This window comes from Protopterus annectens, chromosome 6.part0, assembly GCF_019279795.1.
Source record: "Protopterus annectens isolate FY-2018-M chromosome 6.part0, PAN1.0, whole genome shotgun sequence".
NCBI classification, from domain to species: domain Eukaryota; kingdom Metazoa; phylum Chordata; order Ceratodontiformes; family Protopteridae; genus Protopterus; species Protopterus annectens.
Window position 1 is genome coordinate 312,659,849 of NC_056737.1, and position 24,784 is coordinate 312,684,632.

The 24,784-nt window shown below is 40.2% G+C and overlaps 1 protein-coding gene across 1 annotated transcript in view; it reads left to right on the forward strand.

Moving 5' to 3' along the window:
- The first annotated feature begins 13,038 nt into the window (after nt 1-13,038).
- ARG2 (arginase 2) overlaps nt 13,039-24,784 on the forward strand; it is an 86,923-nt gene continuing 75,177 nt past the window's right edge. Inside the window, exons 1-2 of the mRNA XM_044074063.1 lie at nt 13,039-13,242; nt 14,982-15,054. Coding sequence (XP_043929998.1) covers nt 13,126-13,242; nt 14,982-15,054 — 190 coding nt within the window. The 5' untranslated portion in view covers nt 13,039-13,125. The remainder of the gene's footprint in view (nt 13,243-14,981; nt 15,055-24,784) is intronic.

Below are 24,784 nucleotides of genomic sequence, written 5' to 3' on the forward strand. Positions count from 1 at the left end.
ACCTTGATTACAAGGACAAATCAATGAGTCCGAATACTTTTATATGTTAAATGAACATCCTATGGTGTCCTATATATTTAGTATCCCCAACATTCACAAAGGCCTGAAAAATCCCAAATTCAGGCCTATTGTGGATGGCAAAAGGTCCAAAACTTGCTTTATCAGTAAATATTTAGATAATAAATTACAAAAATGTTTAGAAAAATTCACACACATTAGTAAGGATTCTTGGCAATTTTTGGAGAAATTAAGAGGGATAGAGATCACCCCTGATACTATTTTGGTCACTGTGGATTTAGTTAATCTCTTCTCGGTCATCCCCCACAAAATTGGATTAACATGGCTGGAACATCAATTGAATAAGACAAATATTTTTGACCAGGATGAGATCAATAAGTTTGCCACATTGATGGAGGTAGTTTTAAAGACAAATTACATCTTTTTTGGAGGCCAGTATTACAGACAGACGACAGGGGTAGTGATGGGGGCAACTTGCACCCCTATCTTCGCTAACCTCTTCATGTCATTTTGGGAACAGGAATTTTTAATGAAAAGCCCTTTTGTAAACAAAATAACACACTACACCAGATACCTGGATGATTTATTCTTAATTTGGAGAGGTCTTGAGTATGGACTTAGTGAATTTTTCGATTATATAAATGGGACAGTAGAATTTTTAAAGTTCACACATGAGTATGACAAATCTAGAATTACCTACTTAGATATTGACCTCCACATTGATATAGACAATAATAGGTTTATTATTAATATTTTTATAAAGTCCACATTCTCAAATTCTTATTTGGATTATGCCAGCTGGCACCTACACCATCAAAAGAAATCCGTAGTTCAGGGCCAGTTGGTGTGGGCAGCCAGAATGATCAATCAATATAATGACTTTTTAAATGAGGTATTTTTTAATGCAAATGTTTAGACAAAGGGGTTATCCCAGTAATATGTTGGCAGTTATTTCTGCAGAGGTTAAAAACAAGCAAGAAATTGGGGTGTATAAGCCCATTGTAAATTATTGTAATAATGCCCGGACATGGTATGCAACATCAGCGGACATTAGTAATAGAATAAATGTAGGTATCAGTTGTATTTTAACTTATAATAGTGAGGCCAGTACTATTTCTGATATCATGCACAATAATTGGGAAATATTACAATTTGATGAAAATATTGCAAAGAAAATTGGCATAAGACCTAGAATTATTTACAGGAAGGATGAATCCCTCAAGAAAATTTTAGAAATTAGTGTAGAAAATGCTAGTTGTAATGGGCAATTTCAGGTGTAATGCTTGTATTTATTGTTGTTCTATTCTTGGAACAGGGAAAGAGTTTAAGTTTAATGGGAGAACAATACATATCAATGGGCATTACAATTGCAGTTCTGTTAACATGGTATATATGGCCAAGTGTCAGGACTGTCTGGTATTTTATATTGGGAAGACCTGTAGGAAATTAAAAACGAGAATAGGTGAGCACTTAGGCGACATAAGAAACAATAGAATCACCAGCCCATTGTTTAGACATATTCAGTCAAACAATGGACATGTTTTTAGGTTCATGGTGGTTCAACAGTTACAAAAAGATGTGCAAGGAAGAATCTTAGATATACACCTTGATATCATGGAATTAAAATGGCAATTGTGTTTTAATGCTTCGCAGTATCCTGGAATTAATTAAAGGGTATCTATTTCAAGTGTTTTAAAGTTGAATCACATATTAGGCTTAAATTGGGAGTTGCTGGCACTTTAGTGTAGTTTTTTCACATGTACTTTTGCACATGTATTTTTAATATGAATTTTATATGTATATTCATAGTTATTTATAGTTATATTCATATTTATGTAAACATTATATATCTTTTTCATGAAGTTTACTGCATTCATATTGAATATTCAATGTTGTTTAATCTGTTTTTAAACACGTAACTCATTTTTTTACATTATTATTTGTTCATTAATGGCTATTAGATGTTTCACCAGACAGGTTTACTCTTCCTTGCAGAAGATGATTTAGTCCTGTTGGGTATTCCTGATTTAGTGCACCTATATAAATATTTGTATAGTGCTTTGGTGTAGTTTTGGATATTAGTGCCAGTTTCTACAGAGGGGGAGGGGACTGTGAAGCTGTTTATTCCATCCCTCAGGAGGCTGTAATCAGCAATGGAGAATTTTTATGCCTGATCCTAGCTAGAGGGGGTTGGGGGAGAAGCTGACTTTGAAAGTGACCGCATTGTGGTTGGATCTTATCAGGGAGGATGATACTATAGGGATGCGGCAATGGTTACTCATGCTGGTTAATACCAAGTGCAAGATATTATCACCTCTTTTGAGGGTATCGACTAGCTGTTCCAAGGCATTTGCATTGACAAAAATCAAGGAATCTCTGGGCATTTGTGTTCTGACATGTGTAATTCTTCCAATCTATGTTTGAGAAGTTAAAGTCACATGGAATTAAAATGGCAATTGTGTTTTAATGCTTCCCAGTATCCTGGAATTAATGAAAGGGTATCTATTTCAAGCGTTTTAAAGTTGAATCACATATTAGGCTGAAATTGGGAGTTGCTGGCACTTTAGTGTAGTTTTTTCACATGTATTTTTAATATGAATTATATATATATATATTCATAGTTATTTATAGTTATATTCATATTTATGTAAACATTATATATCTTTTTCATGAAATTTACTGCATTCATATTGAATATTCAATGTTTTTTTAATCTGTTTTTAAACACGTAACTCGTTTTTTAACATTATTATTTGCTCATTAATGGCTATTAGATGGTTTAACAGTTTATGTAATTATGTAATTGGGGTGGAGTATAAATGGGGTTTGATGTTTGTGTTAAAATTGTTCTGAGGAAGTCTCTTTAAGTGGGGAAGAAAGTGCTCAACCTTTATTAATAAACTGTGGTCCAAGGTGGTTTTTCTATTCTTCCTGGTGTGGATTATTTGGTTCAGTGTTTCTACTTTTGTGGTAAACCTGTCTGGTGGACATCTTCAATAAATAAACTCTATAACAAAAGGAAAAAAATGCTGTCCAAGACCAAGAAGGAGCAGGTGCCCAATTGGCAGCAATATTTCCTTAGCCTAAACAAGCAAATAAGAGACCTAGTGAAATTCTCCAAAGCAAACTTCGAGTCTGAATTGGCCACATCTACTAGAGACAATCATAAGGCCTGTGACAAACTGAAATGCTGCCAGCCCAGCTATCTGGAATTTTGTAAATAATTGTATGTCACTTGAAAATATTAATATCATTTGTATAGGGATGTGTCACAGACAGCCCAGCTGTCTGGAATTTTGTAAATAATCATGTCATTTGTGAGTAGTGATATGATTCATATGCTTGTCTTACAAATGTAAGAGAACTGTATTTTATGTACTGAGCTTCAAGAATGTACCCACAATGTACCCTACTGGGAAAGAGCAGAAATGGATGTAAACTATGTGCCCGTGCAAATGTTTGTTTAATGGTAGAAATTGGAACATACAGATTTAACTTGCAAAACTCAACAAAATAAGTGGAAATTGTTTTATGATTCTGTTATCTCTGTTTCAACTCAGAGCAGACACAATGTCTATTTTATTTTATTTTATTTTATTTTTATTTTACATTTGTTGACCGGGCTAGTCCAGCTGGATAATTTCCATTTTCAGTGGAGGCCCGGGGAGAAAAGCTCCACAATTAAAACAAGGTTAAACATTTAAGCAACAATGCATACATTTTAGTGTAGTAGAAAATACAGCGAAAAAAAAAACAGGTAAAAAACAAATAGCCTAAGCTATATATTCATATTTTTTTTTTTTTTTTTTTTTTAGAACAGTACAGTAATTTAGTCATTTGAAATAGCAGGGAAAGATAGTGATTTTTACATAGGGAGGTATGGCTGAAGAGCGAAGAAGTCATTTAGTCTGGATTGGTACAGGAGCAGAGCCAGAAGTTGTTAAGATGTAATAGAAGTTGTTTTTTGAAAAGTTGAAAGGAGTCTAGTGAGGTAATGTGTGGGGGGAGGTTATTCCATATTTTCCCTATGGAGTTTGAAAATAGACAGTTACCTGCTGAATTTGTAATTCTAGTTGTGGTGACTTGTATCTAGAGTTAGAGGTTTTTTCCTATTGTCTTGAAACAGAAATAATTACTGTGTTTCAAATGTAAAGTGTTTTATTGCTGTGTGACTTCCTAACAGCTGCATATCTGACAGGTATTTTTCACAGAGAAATGTTAAATTTTAAGTTTCTGTTAGCCTGGGAACTGAAGGCAGGTGACAAAGAGTGATGTCATCCCAGCTAACCCAGCAGTAATGTGTATCATTAATTTAAGAACTCTCTCAGAGACTGTGCATTTTGTATTTGCATTTGGACCTGGAAAGATCCTCTCATCAGCACTTGCCTTGCAAATAGTAAGTAACCAGGGTACAGTAATCTATCTTAGATATATACAGGTATATAGTAAAGATTAGTTTAGATGTTTTCTGTATTTATTTCAGACTGTCCTGCAATGTTGTTTCAAAATAATTCCTGTGAGTCTGAACTCTGTAGTCACTGTGTTGGGTTGTTGGAGTATTGACTTGCTCTTTTATTATTTATTATTAAATATATCTAAACCTTTTAATTGTGGCTGGTTTGTTTAGAGATATTTAAGCTCTTAGAGTACTTGCATATTTATCTGGTGACACTGTATTGGCCACTCCAATAGCCTTGCTCTTGGTCACACTTGCCATTTGGATAATAGTAACATTACACAGTAAAACTGGACACCGTTTGGTAAGGGCCTTAAACGTAGTTGATAAGAGCTGGCTGATGGCAGTGATAACTACCTTATAGTCTGGGCAGAAGGGGGCATACCTAGTAATCCTGGGCAATCTTTCCCCAGGAGTGTCTATGAGTTTTTATATAAGTCAAATCTCAACATGTGTGTGTTAGCTACTTGGGCAGGGACACAAAGCACTGGTCGGACAGAGAGGGTGCTGGAGGTCTTAGCTTAGCCACTCAGCTGAGATTTTAACCCTATAGCTGTGCCAGTGGGGAGTCTTATTGGGGATCTGGAGAAAGAGGGAGAAACCAGTCCCAGACTGACTGTGATCTCTATGTGCTCTTAAGGGAAACTGTACTTTACTGTGTGTGTACTTGTCATCCTCCCAATGTGTACGTCTTTCAGTGGTGCTAGTGGTGGGGATTGAGGCTCCTTGATTACTGGGCCAGTGCAGGGGTGTCACAAGGCCTTCTTCACATATTTCTGCAACCTCAAAGGAAGCACCCAGATCTGTTTAGAACTGGTGGTCAAGGACACCACATATACAAATGGTGCAGATATAGCAAACTTGCTGGCTGACAGATTCATAAAAAACTTTAACCCTCTGTCAGGACATCCCCAGTACCTGCTCCCTTCCCCTTATATCTAGAGAACAGGTCATCACTGCTCTCTCAAAGACAAAACAATACAGCCTCCATGGGACCCAATAAGTCTGTCAAGAAGATGTATCCAAACACAATGGTTTTGGGTGACTTTAACTAACCATCCACTGACTGGGTAAATTACTCATGCTCAAACACACTTGCCCAAAGGTTCATTGACTTTGTTAACTCCAGTGGCCTGGACCAGATGGATGATACCCCCACAAGGGGTGCCAACATCCTGGATCTGGTGGTTACCAATATTGGGGATTGCTGTAGCACCCCCACTGTGAGGTCTTCCCTGGCGAGATCTGACCACAAATCAGTCTCATTCAAAATAACTATCACACCTGACCCCCATCCCAAGCAGCAATTAAACTAAAAACTTCTCCAAAGCAGATTACAACCTTTACGAGATGGTATAAATAGCTTCACTGCACTTCTGCCCTTAGATGGAACTGGCAACTAGGCCAAGCTCTACACCAGTGCTTTATACAAACATTTATATAACTGCATTGACTCAGCCATACCTGATAGTATCAAAACAAGCTCCTCAAGGCAGAGCAAACCTGCCTGGTGGACAATTGCCATTAACAGGCTTTACAATAAGAGGAAGAAATTGCTGTCTAAAAGTAACAGGGAGCAAGCCCTAAACTGGAAATACTACCTCCTTAGCTTAAACAAGTGAATACTGCTTCTTGTGAAATCCTCCAAAGCAAATTACAAATCCAAATGAGCTTCCTCAACAAAAGACAACCATAAGGCATTCTTTAGTTACAGGATGTTGGCACCCCTTGTGGGGTTGGGAGGGTGGCCTAATGGTTAAGGTGTTTGCCTTGCAAGCACAAGGTACAGGGTTCGAGTCTCACAAGGGATAATTGGCTAGGCTTAAAATGGCTCACAAGGGCAGTTAGCTTAGTATTAATCTATGAACCTATGAACTTAACCTAAAAGTAAAGGCCCAGATTTGTGCCGAACTGGTAGTTAATGATACCACATATACTGAGCCTGTGGACACAGCTAACCTGTTGGCTGACAGGTTCTGTGAAAACTTCACTCCCATGTCCCCAGCACACGTACCCCATGACATCCCTACCACCTGTCCCCTACCTTGTATCTCTAAAGAGCAGGTCATAAACGCCTTCTCTAAGGTCAAAAACGCAGCATCTATGGGACCTGATAACATCCCAGGCTGCGTTCTACATGGGCTCCAACAAGAATTAGCAACACCATTGGGTACTCCTTTCAATCATAGTCTAAGCACTGGCTTCATCCCAGCTGAATGGAAAATGGCCACTGTTATCCCCTTGCACAAAAGGTGGTGTTTCCACTGACCCCAGGAACTACAGACCTATTAGCCTGACTAGCCTTATCTGCAACGCCATGGAGAAACTCATCATGGACCTTATCAGCAAAAATAAAGGTAATCTCCAAACACTTGACCCTACTCAGTTTGGATTTGTCAAATGGAGATCATGCCTGTTAAACCTGGTGACGAGGGGAAATCTGTGCACACAGGCCACCTAAATTTGCCAAGGTCTTTGACACTATCCCCCACTCAGGCATCATTGGCAAACTCACCCAGCTAGGTATTGGGGTTACTAACTGGCTGCTCACTGATAGAACATATATAGTCAAAATATGGGAATCCGGTTTACTATTGAAATTGTGATCGAACTTAGTCGAACGGCCACTTCTGCGACATATTTACGCAAACCGAAACCACGAAAATTGTTCGCAACTGACAGGCATTCGACGTTCGACATTACCGGCCACACAACATCTCCACACCCATGCTACCATGGCTCATGCAGGGGCGAGGATCTGCCGTTCGCACAATCGGATTCGACCGCAGTGACATTCGCTCTTCAGCCTTCGCGCAAGTCGAGTCGCACATAGTCGGTTCGGCATTTCAATGGTAAACCTGGGAATCCACCTCCAATAGCAGACCTGTAACCAGTGGTGTTCCACAAGGATCAGTCCTGGGACTGCTACTGTTTGGAATCTATTTCTCCGAAGAACAAGCAAAACTTAAATGTTTGTGGCTGGCAATGTTTGCTGATGACTGAAAATTGGGAGCAATCATAGAATCTCCAAATGATGTCAATATTGTACAAGAGGGTCTTACATAAATAAATGATTGGTGCCAAAGTCATGGCCTTAAACTCAATGCAAAAAAAATGTATGATCATCCCTTTCAGTAAGAGCTATGTTCTTGCTAACTACCACATCAATAGCAACATCTTAACATCTTAAGTACACACTCAGTGGTGAGAGACCTGAGTACACAGGGTGACAGCAACGTTACCTTTGACCACTATGTCTCCACAGTGGTAAGAAGGGCATTTGATACTGGTCATCTCATAAGTAAGGGCATTGCCTCCAGAAAAAAAAGAATTTAACCTCCCTGTACTTTTCCCTCATCAGGCCAGTAACTGAGTACAACACTCTATTTGGTATGTTCCTATCCAAGCACCTGCAGCAAGTGGAGAGACCACAAAGGTTCCTCACAAGGAAAAGTCAAGGTCTTCAGCATCTGTCCTATGTGGATCATCTGAAATCATTGTCACTTTATTCTGTTTCATGCAGACTACTCAGAGGCGATCTCTGCCTTGCATACAGTTCAATCTCTGAACCTGCTTTACTGGAAATGCTGCATATCTGTAAGTCAAAAGGTACACAGGTTACTCGCTCTAAAGACCTTAACCTGGTATGTGACATTAATAGAACCTGCTGGAGGGACAGATTTGTCTCCCAGAGGCTACCACACCTTTGGAACAGACTCCCACTTCATGTCAAACAGAGCACCTCATTGGCCATCTCCAAACGCAACCTGGACGATTGGATGGGTAACCATAAATTCAGCCTGGGGGTTCCACCTGTGTCCCTTTTGGACAGGGGCAACAGGTGCTGATCATGGAAATAAGGGCAGAACTTGGCTAGGCTTGTAAGGGCCCTAGGGACATTAGCCTAGTAACTTCCTATGATTCTATGATCTTATTGTGTTGAGCCAGTCTGAAACTAAAGTGAAGGTGCCTGGGCAGTCTCTGAAGCCGAAATGTGCAGTGACTGGGTTCGATGTCACTAATGACAGAGGGACAATATGTGTGTGTATGTTTGTGTAGGAAATGATGTACAGAGATGCAAGGGTGTGTGTGTGTGTGTGTGTGTGTGTGTGTGTGTGTGTGTGTGTGTGGTATGTGCATGTCTGTATATCTCTGTGTTATTTATTCTGAATGGATCTGGCGTGTGTGTATTGTCTCGATAATGACATAAGGACAATATTTTCTTGACGACTGAAATATTGACACCCTGACTAAAATATTGTCCCTCCATCATTATTAGAATGCTTTCTATTGAAATTGGCTTAGTAAGACAGTGGAAATCTGCATTTTTTTTCCGCTGTCTTGTGAGAGCATGACAGAACCACAGAGAGACAGAGCCACAAAGCCAATTTCAATAAAAAGCATAATAATATAGCAATAACCCACGCCTGGGTGTGGGTAATGCTGGATTTACCCACGGTTGGCGTGGTTTGGACCAAACAAAGACAACCGTGGGTAAATCCAGCATTACCCACACCCAGAAGTGGGTTATTGCTATTATACCATGGTGTTAGTTTGTTTTGTATTATGTTTGTATTGTTGTTATTTATGTTTTTGTTTGCTTTTTTTTGTATTCTTCCACTTTTTGTGAGATAAAATAGTCCACACTTTCAGTTTGTGTTTATTGTTTATTTCTGTTTTAATTTAAATACATGTTATTTTTTAGTTTTTCAGGAAATGTTAGGAAAGGGCTAGGTGGTGCTTGGTATAATATAGTTTAAGCAGTGTAGAAGTTTATAACGTGTAGTTATGTTTTAGTAGTTATAGGTATGTTGAAATGTGGTGTAGTTTTAATTTGTATTAATTTTTTAAAATATGTACTTTTACTATTTGGTCACTAGATGGTGGTGTTGTATGCTTTTATTAGATGTATGCTGATGTGGACGTTCGGTATGGTGTGTGTTTTGACTTTCTGAGGGATGTGTGGTGTGTTTTAGTATGTACATTTTGGAGTTGTCTGTGTATAGGTATTGTAGGGAATATAGGTAAGTGAATGGTTTTATGAGAATGCTTGGTTTTATTGTGTTATAAGTGGTGGTTATGTAGTGTGTGTGTGATGTATTTGCGACTGCATGACTTTTTATTTTTAGTGTTCGAGGTGAGGAATGAGGAGTGTAGTATGGAAATTGTTTAGTTTTCTGTGTTTTCGTTAAATTGTTGTGTGTTTTGGGTATTAGATTTACTTTACTTTACTGTTTATTTGCTGTCGCCGCATGATATTTAGCGATCGGACTTTTGGCGTTGTTTTTGTAGGATTTACTATGTGCACGCTGGTTGGATTAGCCAGTCAGCATGCACATTTGTCGGGTTTGCGATGTTCGCATGGTATAATGTATTTACTAGCACGCTGGTTGATTAGCCAATCAGCATGCACGTTTGTCGGGTTTGCGATGTTCGCATGGTATAATTATTATACCATGCGAACATCGCAAACCTATTATACCATGCGAACATCGCATTAAACGCATGCTGATTGGCTAATCCAACCAGCGCACATAGTAAATCCTACAAGATACAACGCAAAAGTCCAGTCGCTAAATATCATGTATACAGCAAATAAACAGTAAAGTAAAGTAAATCTAATACCCAAAACACACAACAATTTAATGAAAACACAGAAAACTAACCAATTTCCATACTACACTCCTCATTCCTCACCTAACACTAAAAAAAAAAAGTCATGCAGTCGCAAATACATCACACACACACTACATAACCACCACTTATAACACAATAAAACCAAGCATTCTCATAAAACCATTCACTTACCTATATTCCCTACAATACCTATACACAGACAACTCCAAAATGTACATACTAAAACACACCACACATCCCTCAAAGTCAAAACACACACCATACCGAACGTCCACATCAGCATACATCTAATAAAAGCGCATACAACACCACCATCTAGTGACCAAATAGTAAAAGTACATATTTTAAAAAAATTAATACAAATTAAAACTACACCACATTTCAACATACCTATAACTACTAAAACATAACTACACGTTATAAACTTCTACACTGCTTAAACTATATTATACCAAGCACCACCTAGCCCTTTCCTAACATTTCCTGAAACACTAAAAAATAACATGTATTTAAATTAAAACAAAAATAAACAATAAACACAAACTGAAAGTGTGGACTATTTTATCTCACAAAAAGTGGAAGAATACAAAAAAAAGCAAACAAAAACATAAATAACAACAATACAAACATAATACAAAACAAACTAACACCATATATAATAATAACCCACTTCTGGTGTGGGTAATGTTGATTACCCACGGTTGTCATTGTTTCGGCTCGCCGGAACCAAACCACGCCAACCGTGGGTAAATCCAGCATTACCCACACCCAGGCGTGGGTTAATGCTATATTATTATTAAAGGACATCATAATTTGAGGGGCATAGGATAGAATGATCCCCTGCGTGGTCTGACTTTGTTAAACATGTCACTAGCAGATAGTTGTTGTTCTTCTTTTGGCTTTTCCTGGTTAGGGGCCGCCACAGCAGAACTCCAGTCCACTAATGATTGGCAGTCGATTTTTACAGTGCCAAGGTGCCAGCCCAACACCCAACCTTCAACGAAGGCACGCCCATTCATGCATGTCTTTCAAACACCACTCAACCACGGGGAGGACATGCAGACTCCACACAGAAGCCGCTCCAGCTGAGAATCGAACAGGAGAACCTCTTGCTGTGAGGCGACAATGCTACCGCTGCACCACCATGGCTTTGACAGTATATTGTAAGATATCAGGTTTAAAGAGGCATGGCTTGTCTTTATTTTGCATGTTTAATTTCACAGGGATGTCAGATTTTCACTTTTTTCACATTTAAATGTCAGTACTACAATGACAAGTACTTGGAGTAAAAAAATGTGCGTATGTAATAATTATTAAAAAATAAAATCTTTCTTCTTATTTTCCTATGCTCATAATGTATGTTTAGTGCTTTTCTCCCCAGGCCTCTGGTGAAAGGGGGCTGTAGTTCATTCAGACTATCCCTGTAGACAAATGGAAATTAATTAATTAAATCCTATTTTTAAACACACAGAAGTAACTAATTTACCCTAATCAATAAGATGGTTTTAGTATGCGCAGTTTAAATTAAAATAATAATAAAAAAATCTAAGTGAGTATACCACCAGGCCCTTCTACATAGTCCGAGAAATCTTCCTCCTAAAATTTGTGATGATGCCTCATGCAGCTGTATTCACACATATACTTGTCATTGTCCAGGTAGGCAGGAAATTAAATTCAAAAAATAACAATGTACCTCAGTTTAATGACTTGTCGGGCGCATTTTAAATAAATGTAATTTGCAAGAGAATAGCATGTTCTTCCTAGCTTTGTTTCCGATGTAATAGCTTTTTTTTTTTTTTTTTTTTTTTTTTTTTTTTTTGCTCGTTTGTTAAGTAAATGGCTGCCAACGGTCTTGGTGTTACAATTCGAAAAAATATAATTACGTTAAATCTGAATATCTGTGTCTATTGTAAATGCAAAGACCAGAATAGTATGTACATTGAGAAGTGTGAACACTCTTTTAAGGTAATTGGAGAAAAGACTGCCAAGAAAATCGATAATAGCGTGGTGGGGAGGAGTGCTAGACCATTAACTTGCCTTGGGACCCATTTGACCGTGGATTTTGCTCAGAAAACGAATTCCTGACAAACTAGAGCTAGTGTTACACTGAAAAGTCCAGTGTTTATTTTGTGAAACTCAAGTCAGTCCAATAAAATGTGTCATTTTATCATCTCTGTGTTCCACTGCTTTTAGTCAGCGGATCAGCACAGCATTCTTCTTCTTTTTTCTTTCTCGAAATGAGAAACGTTTGCAAATGTCTACGAGAAGTATGAAGAAATAAGTTGTCTAAAATTATTAAGGAACAGATATAAAATGTTAACTTTGCACATTGTTTTTCGATTATTTGAAATGTTGAGAAAAATAAGTATCTATGAAAAGCAAAAGGCATTCAACAACTCTTGGTGGTTCTTTACAGAATATGACAATTATGTTACTTTTGACTGATACAGTACGCTATATGCAGGTAAACATGTAGGAGTAGGGCCATCCGTACACTTTTTTTTTTTGCAGTATCAGTATGCACTTTCTGAACTTGACTTAGACGTTGCTAACTTTTGTTTCATGTGCACAGTCACATTGTATTATCGAGATGCAACTCACAACAATCCTTTCTGCATGTGCCTGTAATTTATTTTTAGTGACAACTTGCTTTTGTTAAAGCCGTGCGTGTCTTATGCTACAGTTTTACAGAGAACATCGCTGTTGTTGAGAGGCACGTGTGCATCCTGTAACTTACTTGGATAAAATACTTTCTAAGGCTTTTTCTAGAAGGACTCAGCATGTCTGCAGTTAAACCCCGCAGTAGAGCAGGAGACCGACATCACGGCACACCTTCAAATTCCCAACTTCTGATTGGCCAGATTGAGGAGGCATGTTCAAGGGGGTGCGGCCACTGACTTTGCAGGGCTGCTGAGGAGATACGCTTCTTAAATACAGAGCCATAGTCCCCTCTAACACCACGCTAGTGTCTCCTGTAGTCTTACGTTGTTGTGTTGGCAGCATCCTCTTTGGAAATGTCAGCCAGAACCCGATTCTTCCAGCTTTTCCGACACCAGCTAAAGCCAACTTTGCAGCACCAACGGTTTTCACATTCTGTGACAATTATTGGAGCCCCGTTTTCAAAAGGACAGGTATGTATCTATATATTGAATATATTCAATAGATAAACATATTTTTAGGTGAAACATCGGCTGTACCTTACTTCATGGCGTTTACTGGTATTTTGCTCTAAATATCTTATTTTCTGCTTGTTTGGGAGAAAATGTATGATGTGGCTATTGTAAAGCAGAACAAAGCAAAAGGTATATTGAGTATAATGCAAATTAACAAGCACCCTTTCCTATTATCCTTCTCCATAAGAGGGGGGACAGTATAGGAACCGGCACAAGTACACATAGCAGTCTGGAGTGCAGTTTCAAGTTTTCAAATGACCTACGAAAGAGGGAGATGACACTGTTCAAAATGATATCTGTTGTATTAGTATGTAATCCAATTAAACGTTTCTGCTGTAATAACTGTAGTATTTAGGTTATATCAGGTGTGCAAAAAGGCACCTGTGGTAGCAGAGAGATAGCAGTCAGCACCAGAATTATGAAAGTAAGTCAAGAATTTCTGCTGACCTCAGGGTAAGATGTTGCTGGGGGAGGGGCACAGTGGGGAGCCTTGTTTACAATTCAAACAGCCCTGGCTGTATTCGTGTATATGATGCATGGCTTTTAAGAAGGCATAACATATTTGCACATACGTTTTGTACCAAATGTAATCGTTGCAATACTGTTTCTATATGGAATTCAGCTGTCTGCTAAAAGAAAAAAAAAACAAATCTGTCAAACTTAAGTCATGGCACACTTCAAAATATGTGTATTGTATTATACATAAAGCACATAGTTTTTATATAACATTCAATATAAGTATGCACTTCTGTTTCTGCAGAACTGTGCTTGGACATTAAAAGAACTTCAAGCCTGACATTGATTAAAAAAAAAGTTGTATTTGCATTACACAATGTAGATGTTGCTTGTAATACTGTTTTTATATGGAGGTCAGTTCTATGTTCCAAGAGGAGGCCAGCCTGACTTAACAGAAGCTGTCCTTATGTGAAGTGGAGAGGGTAAATACAGTAGTTAGGCAATAGATAGTCATATCTCTTAATTTCTTAGCACAAAAATGTGGACAAAGCCAAAAATAATGTGGAGACAAAGGCCCAAAAACAAGAACACCTTTTAAATATTGCTCTTATAAACTTAGAATGTGGCTAGAATAACAGGTGTTTTGTTATCATGCATTTCTTGAAGGATATTTATTTATGTATTGCATTTGTTAACCGGGAAAGTCCACTGGGCCTGGCAAGAGCCCATTTTCAGCAGAGGCCCAGGGAGAAAAGCTTCACAATAATTACATGCAAAGAGAATATTAATATGTATAACAAGGAATTTTGAGTAATACTATTACATTGAAAGAAAAGTAATAAAACAATAGTGAAGATAGTTATTGTCATGGAACAATAGAGGTAATAAATGGCATATATGCACTCTGAATCTCAAATTTCTGTCATTATTTACTGATATCAATCTTTGATAGTTTGCCAGAAAACCACAAACTTTATGAGGGGCATTCTGAGAAAATCTGTACAGTTGGCAGGTATGGATACAGTTCACGGCAGAAGAAGGTGCTAGTATATTTTGGGTGTGTACAGATTTGACCTAAATAGAACATGTCAAGCCATCTGCTGAGTATACTGCATAACAGATGTAATGTTTATTAGTCTATGCCAAGTAGAAGTAATCAGAATTACCAAAAATAAAATAATGTTCTGAACTGATTTTTCTTTTGAACCAACACTCCCTAAACATTTCCTTTCGTTCTACAGGAGAAGAGTGGGGTTGAACATGGTCCTCACTACATCAGGAATGCCGGTCTCAGGGAAAGACTGGTGGGTCTCGGTAAGGTTCTCTTGTTTACTATAATTTAAAACATCCCATTGTGTCATTTTAGTACGTGTACTCAGTTTTTTTACCGATTGCAAGAGTAATGGAGCAGTATAGTAAACATTCAAACGAATACCTCATTTTGCAACCTGCATCATAAAGTTCAAATTCCCAATGTGAGGTGCTGTTTTAAAAATGAGAAGACATGTATATGACAGCATCACATTTATGATGTCCTTCGTGGTTCACTGTTGCAGTCATGACTGTAGGGCTCTTCCTGCCAGCAGCAGCCCTCGATCGGCCAGAATCCCAAAGTCTGGATTGGGCGTCAGCTGAGGTCGCTTTTATCCTGACGTCAATGCGCCAAGAAGTATAAAGACCTCAGCCGATGCCATTACCCCAGTCTTTCTTGCTGCGCAGTGCCCTGAGCAGTTCGTTGATGCCGGTCGACCTACTCCTGTCTGTTTTTGGATTTACTTCCAAGATTTTTCGTTTTTTAAGATAAGTACCCCGTTGGGGAGGTCTTTTTCTTGCTCCAGGCAGATGTCAGAAAAAGTTAATAATTGTATTTCTTGTGGGAAACAAATACCTCATAGGGATTTTCACTCTTATTGTATTCCCTGCCTAGGGCCTGACACGATGTTGCTAATTGTGGGTTTTGTCCTAATTTTAATCAGCGTACTATTAGGCGTAGGTACAACTTTGCCTTCTACTATTTTGGTAAAAGGTTTAATTATAATATGTCTTCGGATTCTTTTCCAGCTTCTGGTGTGTGTAAGAGGTGCAAAGATAAAGACAGGCCTTCGAGGTCCAAAGCAGAGGATATTACTCAGTTATTGCCAGTTGCTGGTTCGTCGGTCGTCAGTGAGGCGCCTTTGCAGCCCCTGTCGTCTGCCTCTTTTGAACCAACTGCCTGTACCAACTCTGGTGTGGAGCTGATGGGGCCTTCAGAATTGCCAGGGAATGGACCTTCGGACACTACTCCCTCAGTTGGGTCCGGAGTCGGTAGGCAGGTACCAGCTTCTGAGGGAGTTTTCAGGCCTTCACAGCTTCATGTAAATATGGATTCAGTTTTGCATTCTAAGACAATGACTACGGCTACAGCTAAAAAGAAATGGCAAGCACAGACGCCTTTTGATCAGGGTCCTAGGCCTCAAAGGCAGATGCTTAGGATGGCTGAAGATTTGTTATCTATGATCAGGGGTTCTCATCCCCCTCCTGACAAAAAGCCTAGATTACAGTCTGATTATGATTCTTCAGACCAAATTTCTGTTTCTTCTGCTTCTTCCCTTGAGCACGATTGTTCCTTTCCTCCTTATGGGGATTCTGATGCTGAAGATTCCTTTCCTTCAGCCTCTCCTCTTTAGGATTATTCTTTTGGTGAAACTTTGCATGATATGAGGGAGCATTTTCACTGGGAAGGGCAGGAATTCTCTGACACCAAGAAAAGGCATAGGGATTTTCTTCTTCTCCCTCAGCATAAGCCTCTTGCTATTCCTCCTGTATTGGACATTGTAGATGATGTTTTTTTTCAGAAGCTTCCCTCTCTCCTGATTCTTTTCCCCCTACTCCGGTCAAACCAGATAGGTATAATAGGGTTCCAGATTCTCACAAGTTTCTTTTTAAGAATCTTTCACCTGATCCGGAAACAATTTCTCAGGGCCCTAAGGGTGTTAAGGTGGCTTCTGCTAAACATCCTATTCCCTCTGACCGAGAATCCAGGGCTTTGGAAAGATGGGGTAAAAAAGTTTATACTTCTGCTACATTGTCTATTAGAGCTTCGAACTGTCAATTTCATATGCTAAAGTATCAGCAATACCTTTTGTCTGTATTTAAACAAAAGATGTCAGCTGTTTCTACTGGTGCGGATGACAAGGAGTTACAGGATTTATTGCATGCTATTGAACAAGTGGGTAAACATATACCCTCCATTGTGGTTTTGAGTCTTTGGAAGCTTCTTGTAGGGCTGCGACAACTGGTGCAATTATTAGAAAACCTGCTTGGTTAAAGGAACAAAGCTTTGCATCCCCTCAGGTTAAAGCCAAACTTTTGGATGCCCCTTTGCAGCATGATGTTTTGTTTGGGGCCAAAGCTGAAGAGGTATTAAAGAAAATGGAGGACAAAGCCAAATCTATGCAGATGGTTAAGGATTTTCTACAGGTGCAACCTCCTAGATTTAGCAGGCACTGGCCAGCTAAACCTTGGTCCTTTCCGAGCTCAGATAGGCCTCAGAGAAGCAGATTCAGGTGTTCCAGAGGTAGAGGACAGGCACAAACCCTTTTTAGGAATAGGAAGTGGCCTGCCCCCTCTCCCAAAGGTGGTGAAGATAAGTCTCAACCCTACTGGAAACAGTCTTTATGACTCTCCCTTTCTGGTTCCAGGGGCTCCTCTCCTGGAAGCACCTTTGGGAGGAAAGATTTCTCTTTTTTATCAAAATTGGGGCCGCATAACCCGGGACAAATGGGTTCTGGACATAGTCTCAAGAGGTTACAGATTTCATTTCCACACCTTGCCAAAACCGAACGGTTGGCCAGATCTGCCAAATCATCAATGGGCAGAGGCACAACTGCAGGTTCAGTCCCTGCTAGCTATGAGGGCCATAGAATTGGTACCAAATTTAGAAATAGGGCAAGGTTTTTATTCAAGACTTTTCCTGGTTCCCAGGAAGGAAAATTTGTGGAGACCAATCCTGGACGTTTCCGTACTAAACACCTTCCTAGAAGTACCAAAATTCAAGATGCTCACTCTGCAGCAGCTGCTGCCTGTGTTGGGCAAGAACGCTTGGATGATGACTCTGGGCTTAAAGGAAGCTTACCTGCATATTCCTATAAGGCGAGAGTGCAGAAGGTATCTGAGATTCAAAGCAGGCTCGAAGCATTACCAGTTCTCTGTGCTGCCCTTTGGCTTATATACTGCGCCCAGGGTCTTTACAAAGTGCCTGGCACCAGTAATGGCGTTTTGCAGACAGAAGGGGATTCAAATATACCCTTATCTGGACGACTGTCTATTCAAGCGGATGACAAAGACACTCTTACCCACTAAGCAGGTTAGCCATGGCTCTGTGGTACACTGCACTGACCTGCAGAGTCCACTTACAGACACAATTCCTGGCAGGAAAAGACAACACTCTCGCAGGCACATTAAGCAGGACACTTTCGGATCCACACGAATGGATGTTGGATGTTCACATATTCAGGATGATAGTACAGGCATGGGGATGTCCGGACATAGATCTTTTTGCATCCCCTCAGAATCATCAACTTCCAACATTCTGCACAAGGACCTACCACAAACTAGCATGGCAAGTGGATGCCCTCTCATTCAGTTGGAAACACCTCGGGTACTTCTGAAGATAAAACAGGACAGACCGCAAATGATTTTACTGGCTCCCAATTGGCCTCGACAATTCTGGTATTCCACTCTGATGAACCTAGTTCAGGAGCCTCCCTGGATTCTACCTCAAATCCCTCATCTACTGTCTCAACAGGATGGCCGGATCCTGCACAGTCATGTCAAAACTCTGAATCTAGCTGCCTGGCGGATCCAGGGTCTGTAAACACCTCTACTCTTTCCAAACAGGTAATGGATGTAATCCTTGAAGCTAGAAGGCCCAGCACTAGGAAATCTTATGCAGGTAAATGGAAAAGATTTTGCTTCTAGAATCAGGTCCAAGGTGGTGATTCTACTGTTCCGAACATTCCTCTGATTTTAAAGTATCTGGCAGAGTTGTTACATATGGGCCTATCTTTTTCATCTATTAAGCTTCATGCTTCTGCTATTTCTGCACATTACAATACAGATCCTCCAATTTTTTTTCTCGTCCATTGCATAAACAATTTCTTAGAGGGGCTAAGAATGTTCAGCCGCCTATAAGAGCACCTGTTCCCACTTGGGATCTTAACTATGTTTTGGAAAAATTAACCTTGTCTCCTTTTGAACCTGCAGCTTCCACGAATTTAAAATTTTTGTCTTGGAAAACTGCTTTTCTTTTAGCTATTACCTCTGCTAGAAGAATTTCGGAATTGTAAGCACTCATGGCTGTGGAACCCTTCATTATTTTTCATCAGGACAGGGTATCCCTAAGGACTAATCCCACCTTTATGCCTAAGGTGGTTTCGGCAGTGGCCTTGAATCAGACTATTCATTTGCCTACTTTTTATCCTAATCCTCAAAGTGAGGAAGAAAGTCTTTTGCACTCTTTAGACGTGCACAGACAGCTTCGTTTTTACCTGGACAGGACCAAGATATTCAGGAAATCTGACCAATTGTTTGTCGCTTATGCTCCTACTGTTCTAGGGAAAGCAATCAGTAAGCAATCTATTTCTAAATGGATTGCCCATTGCATCAAGTTCTGTTACTCTTTTCATGGCAATCCAGTTCCTGTTAATATTAGGACTCATTCTACCTGGGCTACTGCTACTTCAGCAGCCTTTCTTTGTGGCGTTCCTACCAAGGATATTTTAGAGGCTGCTACTTGGAGTTCTGTGCATACTTTTTCTAAGCATTACAACCTCCCTCTCTATTCTAAATCTAAGGCCGGTTTTGCTTCTGCGGTTTTGCAAAGTTTTGTGGCCACTCCTTCTGTTTCTCCTCCAGCCACCCTTTCTTAGCTTTGGGATTCAACCCTACAGCCATGACTGCAACAGTGAACCATGAAGGACACAGTACAGTTGTGTACTCTTACCATAAATGTAGATGTTCGAGTGTGTTCACTGTTGCAGTCTAAGTTACCCTCCCTCCTACCCCCTCTTTTGTTTTTTCTTTGAGTATTGTCTGTTATGAGGTATTTTGGCTGCTGAGGTTTTGGGCACCTGACATCTGGGGCAAGAAAAACTGGGGTAATGGCATCGGCTGAGGTCTTTATACTTCCTGGCGCATTGACGTCAGGATAAAAGCGACCTCAGCTGACGCCCAATCCAGACTGGGATTCTGGCCGATCGAGGGCTGCTGCTGGCAGGAAGAACCCTACAGTCATGACTGCAACAGTGAACACACTCGAACATCTACATTTATGGTAAGAGTACACAACTGTACTTTTTTGTTATAGCTGCTGTCTGTATTCATGTTTTGAGAATATCTCACATTCCCCCTTAGAACTATATGATGTGCCGCTCAGTTATCATTTAAAATTATGTAACGAGTTGTTTTCAGTAGGGTATCATTTCAGAAAGCAGTAGTAGTTTTTTTTTTTTCTTTTCTAAAAATAGTTTTCACTGTAGGTAGATTCATATCTGGAGTAACCTGGAAATTTGTGATGACTGCACCTTCTAAATGTGTAACATTTGACAAAAAGGAATGTTATAAAGTTAAACTGACTTCTAGGCATTTCCTGCTCCATTTAACATTGTGTTTTGAGCTAGTGGATTAAGTTGTCCTAATTTGTACACACTAAAGGACAGGTATATTTTGACTCCTGCGTCATTAGTTGTTCTGCAGCATAGTCGGTTTTAGGCACCAGCAAACCCTGCGGTCGCTGGGGGCCCCCTGGTCCTGGGGGACCCCCCAACCACTGCAAATTATGTTATCTTGATATTTTGTAACATGCCTGTCAAACCAACAAAAGCTAGTACAGCAAGTTTGTATACTTAAACCAGGTAAGTAACAATAACTCGTATTTATCTCCTTCAAAATTCAAAGATCTTTAGTTATAGTAACAGTATTTTGTCAGGTAACAAACTTTACAATTTCATTAAATATTTTACCAATGATATAATGCTCCAGCCTAGTTAAGCCCTATTGCTGGACATCCTCTTCACTAAAATTAACAACATAGCCAGCTTTAATAACTGTGGCTGCAGGGGGCCCCTTAATCCTCATTTACTGCGTGGGGGCCCACAAAAGCTGCTGTTGGTTGGGGGAAAATGAGGAGAAAAAATGTATTAATTTTCAATTACACTCTTTAACCTGAACAGGACTGTGATATGACCCCGTTAGGACAAAGCTGTAATGAACATAAGCAAAGTAAGCACTAGAGAGATCAGCAGCCCAGGGTGACCGATCTCAGTGCAAACTGTGGAGTTTAAGAAGAGCTGATGCTTCTAATCTTCAGGGATGGTTTCTTTTTCAAGGTTTTTATACATACTGGCAGAACAACTGGTACTATAACTCTCAATGTCTTTGCTGAAGAATTCTGTTCAGTGATAAAAATAATAGCATAATAGGTTCATAGGTTCATACTAGGCTATCTGCCCAAGGGCATTTATAAGCCTAGCCCATAGTTATTTGGCTTTCGCCACCCCTTTAGTTTGAATAAAACTATGCCTATTATTTTGCTGTGCCTCTGTCAAGCAGTGACACTGAAGTAATCCCTGGGGTATATCTGCGATCCCCCATCCATTGGTCAAGATTCCTCTTGAACAAGGCCAGCGAGGTGCTCTGCCTCACATGTACCGGGATTTTGTTCCACAGCATAGGGAGTCTCTGGGTGATGAATCTGTCCCTCCAGCATGTTCTATTAATAACCGTGTCAAGGTTTAAGTCTCCCGCCCTTGTGGTTCTGAGGGATCTAGATTTTTTGAGGTGAAGCATATTCATCAAATCAGGGTTTGACATGGCCTTATATGTCAGGCACAGGTCACCTCTGAGCAAGCGGTATGAGACTGAATAGAGCTGGAGTTCTTTCAGTCGGGCAGCATAAGACATATTTTTGAGACCCTTTATCCTTTTGGTGAGGAACTTTTGGGGCCTTTCCTGCAGGTGTCGGGTCAGATATATTCCGAATGGGGCATTGTACTCAATCATAGGTCTAATGAGTGATGAGTACAGGGGGACAATGACCTCCCTTGATCTAGATGTGAATCCCTTCATGATCAGGTGGGCAATGTAGAAGGTTTTCCTAACTACTTTAGCAACATGAGTGTCAAACGAAAGGCTACTGTCAAGCTGGGTCCCCAGATCCCTGATGACTTCTTCTGTGCTCAGTGGATTGCCACCTATATGGTAGCTAGGGGTAACCTTGTTTTTCCCGAAGGGTATGACTATGCATTTCTTGGCATTTAACTTTAGGCCATGGCTCTGGCACCAGTTATCCGTTTCTGTCTCAAAATGAGGAACACGTTTTATATATTACTCTAATTCACTTAAAAAGTTACTAGAATAACACATTTTGCATCAACATGCATTTTTTAGACAATAAGTGTAAAACTCTGATTACTTGATATAGTGTGACAGAGTAAAATTATGAGACAAAATCTGGAATATCTGTGAAATCAGGGATAGTGATAGGTATTAATTTACTACTTACTGAGGTAAATAAAATTGTCTTATCCCTGTTGCTGTTTGATGACTGCTAAACAACAGTCACTGATCTTGTGTAGCAGTAATAGTTCATAGGTTCATAGGTAGGTACTAGGCTATCGGCCCTAGGGCCCATACAAGCCTAGCCAAAAAATTTACCCTGGCTTTCGTCACCCAAGAAAATAATTTTCCTATGCCCCTGTCGAGCAGAGCCACAGAAGTGATCCCCGGGGTGAATTTCCCATTTCCCATCCAGTCATCAAGATTTTTCTTGAAGAGTGCTAATGAGGAGCTCTGTTTGACATAGATAGGTAGTCTGTTCCAGAGTATGGGAAGTCTCTGGGACAGGAATCTATCCCTCCAGCATGTTCTGTTTATTGTGGTGACAAGGTTAAGGTCCCTAGAGCGTGTAGCTCGGAGGGATTGGGATTTCTTTAAGTAGAGCATGTCCAACAGCTCTGGGTTTGACATAGCTTTGTATGTTAGGCAGAGATCACCCCTGGGTAGGCGATATGCGATGGAGAAAAGCTGTAGTTTTTTGAGACGGTCTGCATAGGGCATCTTTTTTAGGCCAGTAATCCTCTTTGTGAGGTATTTCTGTGGTCTTTCCAGTTGTTGTAGATGTCTTGTGAGGTACATACCAAAAGGGGCATTGTACTCTATAATGGGTCTAATGAGTGATTTGTAGAGGGGAACAATGACCTCTTTTTTTCTGGATGAGAATCCTTTTGTGATGAGATGAGCCACGTAGAAGGATTTCCTGACCACTGTGGCGATGTGATTATCAAAGGAGAGACTACTGTCCACCTGTGTCCCAGGGTCTCTTATCACATTTTCAGCATTAAGTAGACTACCAGCTATGTGGTAGTTCATGGGTACAGAGTTTTTACCAAAGGGGATGACAATACACTTTTTGGCATTGAGCTTCAGGCCATGGCTTTGACACCAGGTATCTGTCTCAGTGAGGCCCTTTTGTAGTTTGTCCACATCGTTAGGAGTTTCGATTATGGCTCCTAGTTTGCAGTCATCTGCAAACTTTGTTAGCCAAAGACCTTCTGTGTTGGCCTGCACTTCAGAGAAGTAGATACCAAACAGGAGAGGACCCAGGACTGAACCCTGTGGTACTCCACTTGTCACTGGTCTGATGTCGGATTTGGAATCCGCTACTTTCACAGTGTGGGTTCTGTCCGTGATCCAGTTGGCGGCCCATCTTATGACATAGGGATTTATACCTAGTTTAGTGAGCTTATCTATAATTCCAGAGTGGGGGATGGTGTCGAAAGCCTCTGCGAGATCTAGATAAGCTGTGTGACCATTTTACCATCATCTATGACTTTGGTGACTGCTTCAAAGAAGTCAATCAGGTTTAGAAGACATGATCTGCCTTTTACAAATCCAAACTGAGTAGGGTCCAGAGTTTGGAGATTACCAATGTCTTTGTTTATGAGTTCCATGATGATACGTTCCATGGCCTTGCAGACCAGGCTCGTCAGGCTAATGGGGCGGTAGTTCCCGGGGTCCGTCGTGGCTCCCCCTTTGTGGAGTGGGATAAGTGTCACGGTGCGCCATTCAGTGGGTACAAAGCCTGAGGTGAGGCTATGATTGAACATGGTACTTAGGTAGGGTGCCAGTTCATTCTGTAGTTCGTGTAGAATGCAGCCTGGGATATTGTCAGATCCCATGGATGCTGCGTTCTTGGCTTTGGAGAGTGTGTTTTTTACCTGTACAGCCGTGATAATAGGAACTTTGCATTCTTCCAGTATAGAGATGGGCCCTCTAGGGGGTGAGAGGGGGGTAAAGTTAGCACTGAACCTATCTGCTGGGATGTTGGCAATATCAGTTGGTTCTGTATATTTAGTGCCATTATGCTGTAACTCAGAGCAGATCTGAGTGTTCCCATTTAGATTCTTGACATAGCTATAGAATGCTTTGTGGTTGTCTTTAGAGTCAGTGGCAGTTTTGTTTTCGTAACTAGCTTTGGATGATTTTATGAGGGATCTCAGCTTCTTACTGAGGTTGACCAGGGAGTTCCTCCAGTCATGGGATTTTACTCTTTTTTGCAACAGTTTCTTTCTTCTGTTGTAGAGTTTGTTTATGGCAGAGGACCACCAGATTGGCTTCCTTTTTTTGGAGGATAACATCTTGGCTCTATTAGGGATAGCATGATCCATGCACTTGTGTAAGTGCTTATAAAGTGCATTGGTGTAGGATTCGGCAGTCATACCTCTATTGTCCGTCTGCATGAGTGTCATGAAGTTTGCCACTTCTGTCTTAAGAAGTGTGAAGTTGGCTTTTGAGAAGTTTTTTACGATGGTTTCCCTAATTGGGGCTGGGGGTGGGATGTGGATGTCTAGGCTGATTAGCTTGTGGTCGGTTCTGACCAACGAGGAATTGACCTCTGGTGTGGAACACCGGTTTCCCATGTTGGTGATGACCAGGTCTGGGATATTGCTGCCCCTGGTGGGGGTGTGAATAAGTTGATCCAAGGCGTTGGAATTTATGAATTCTA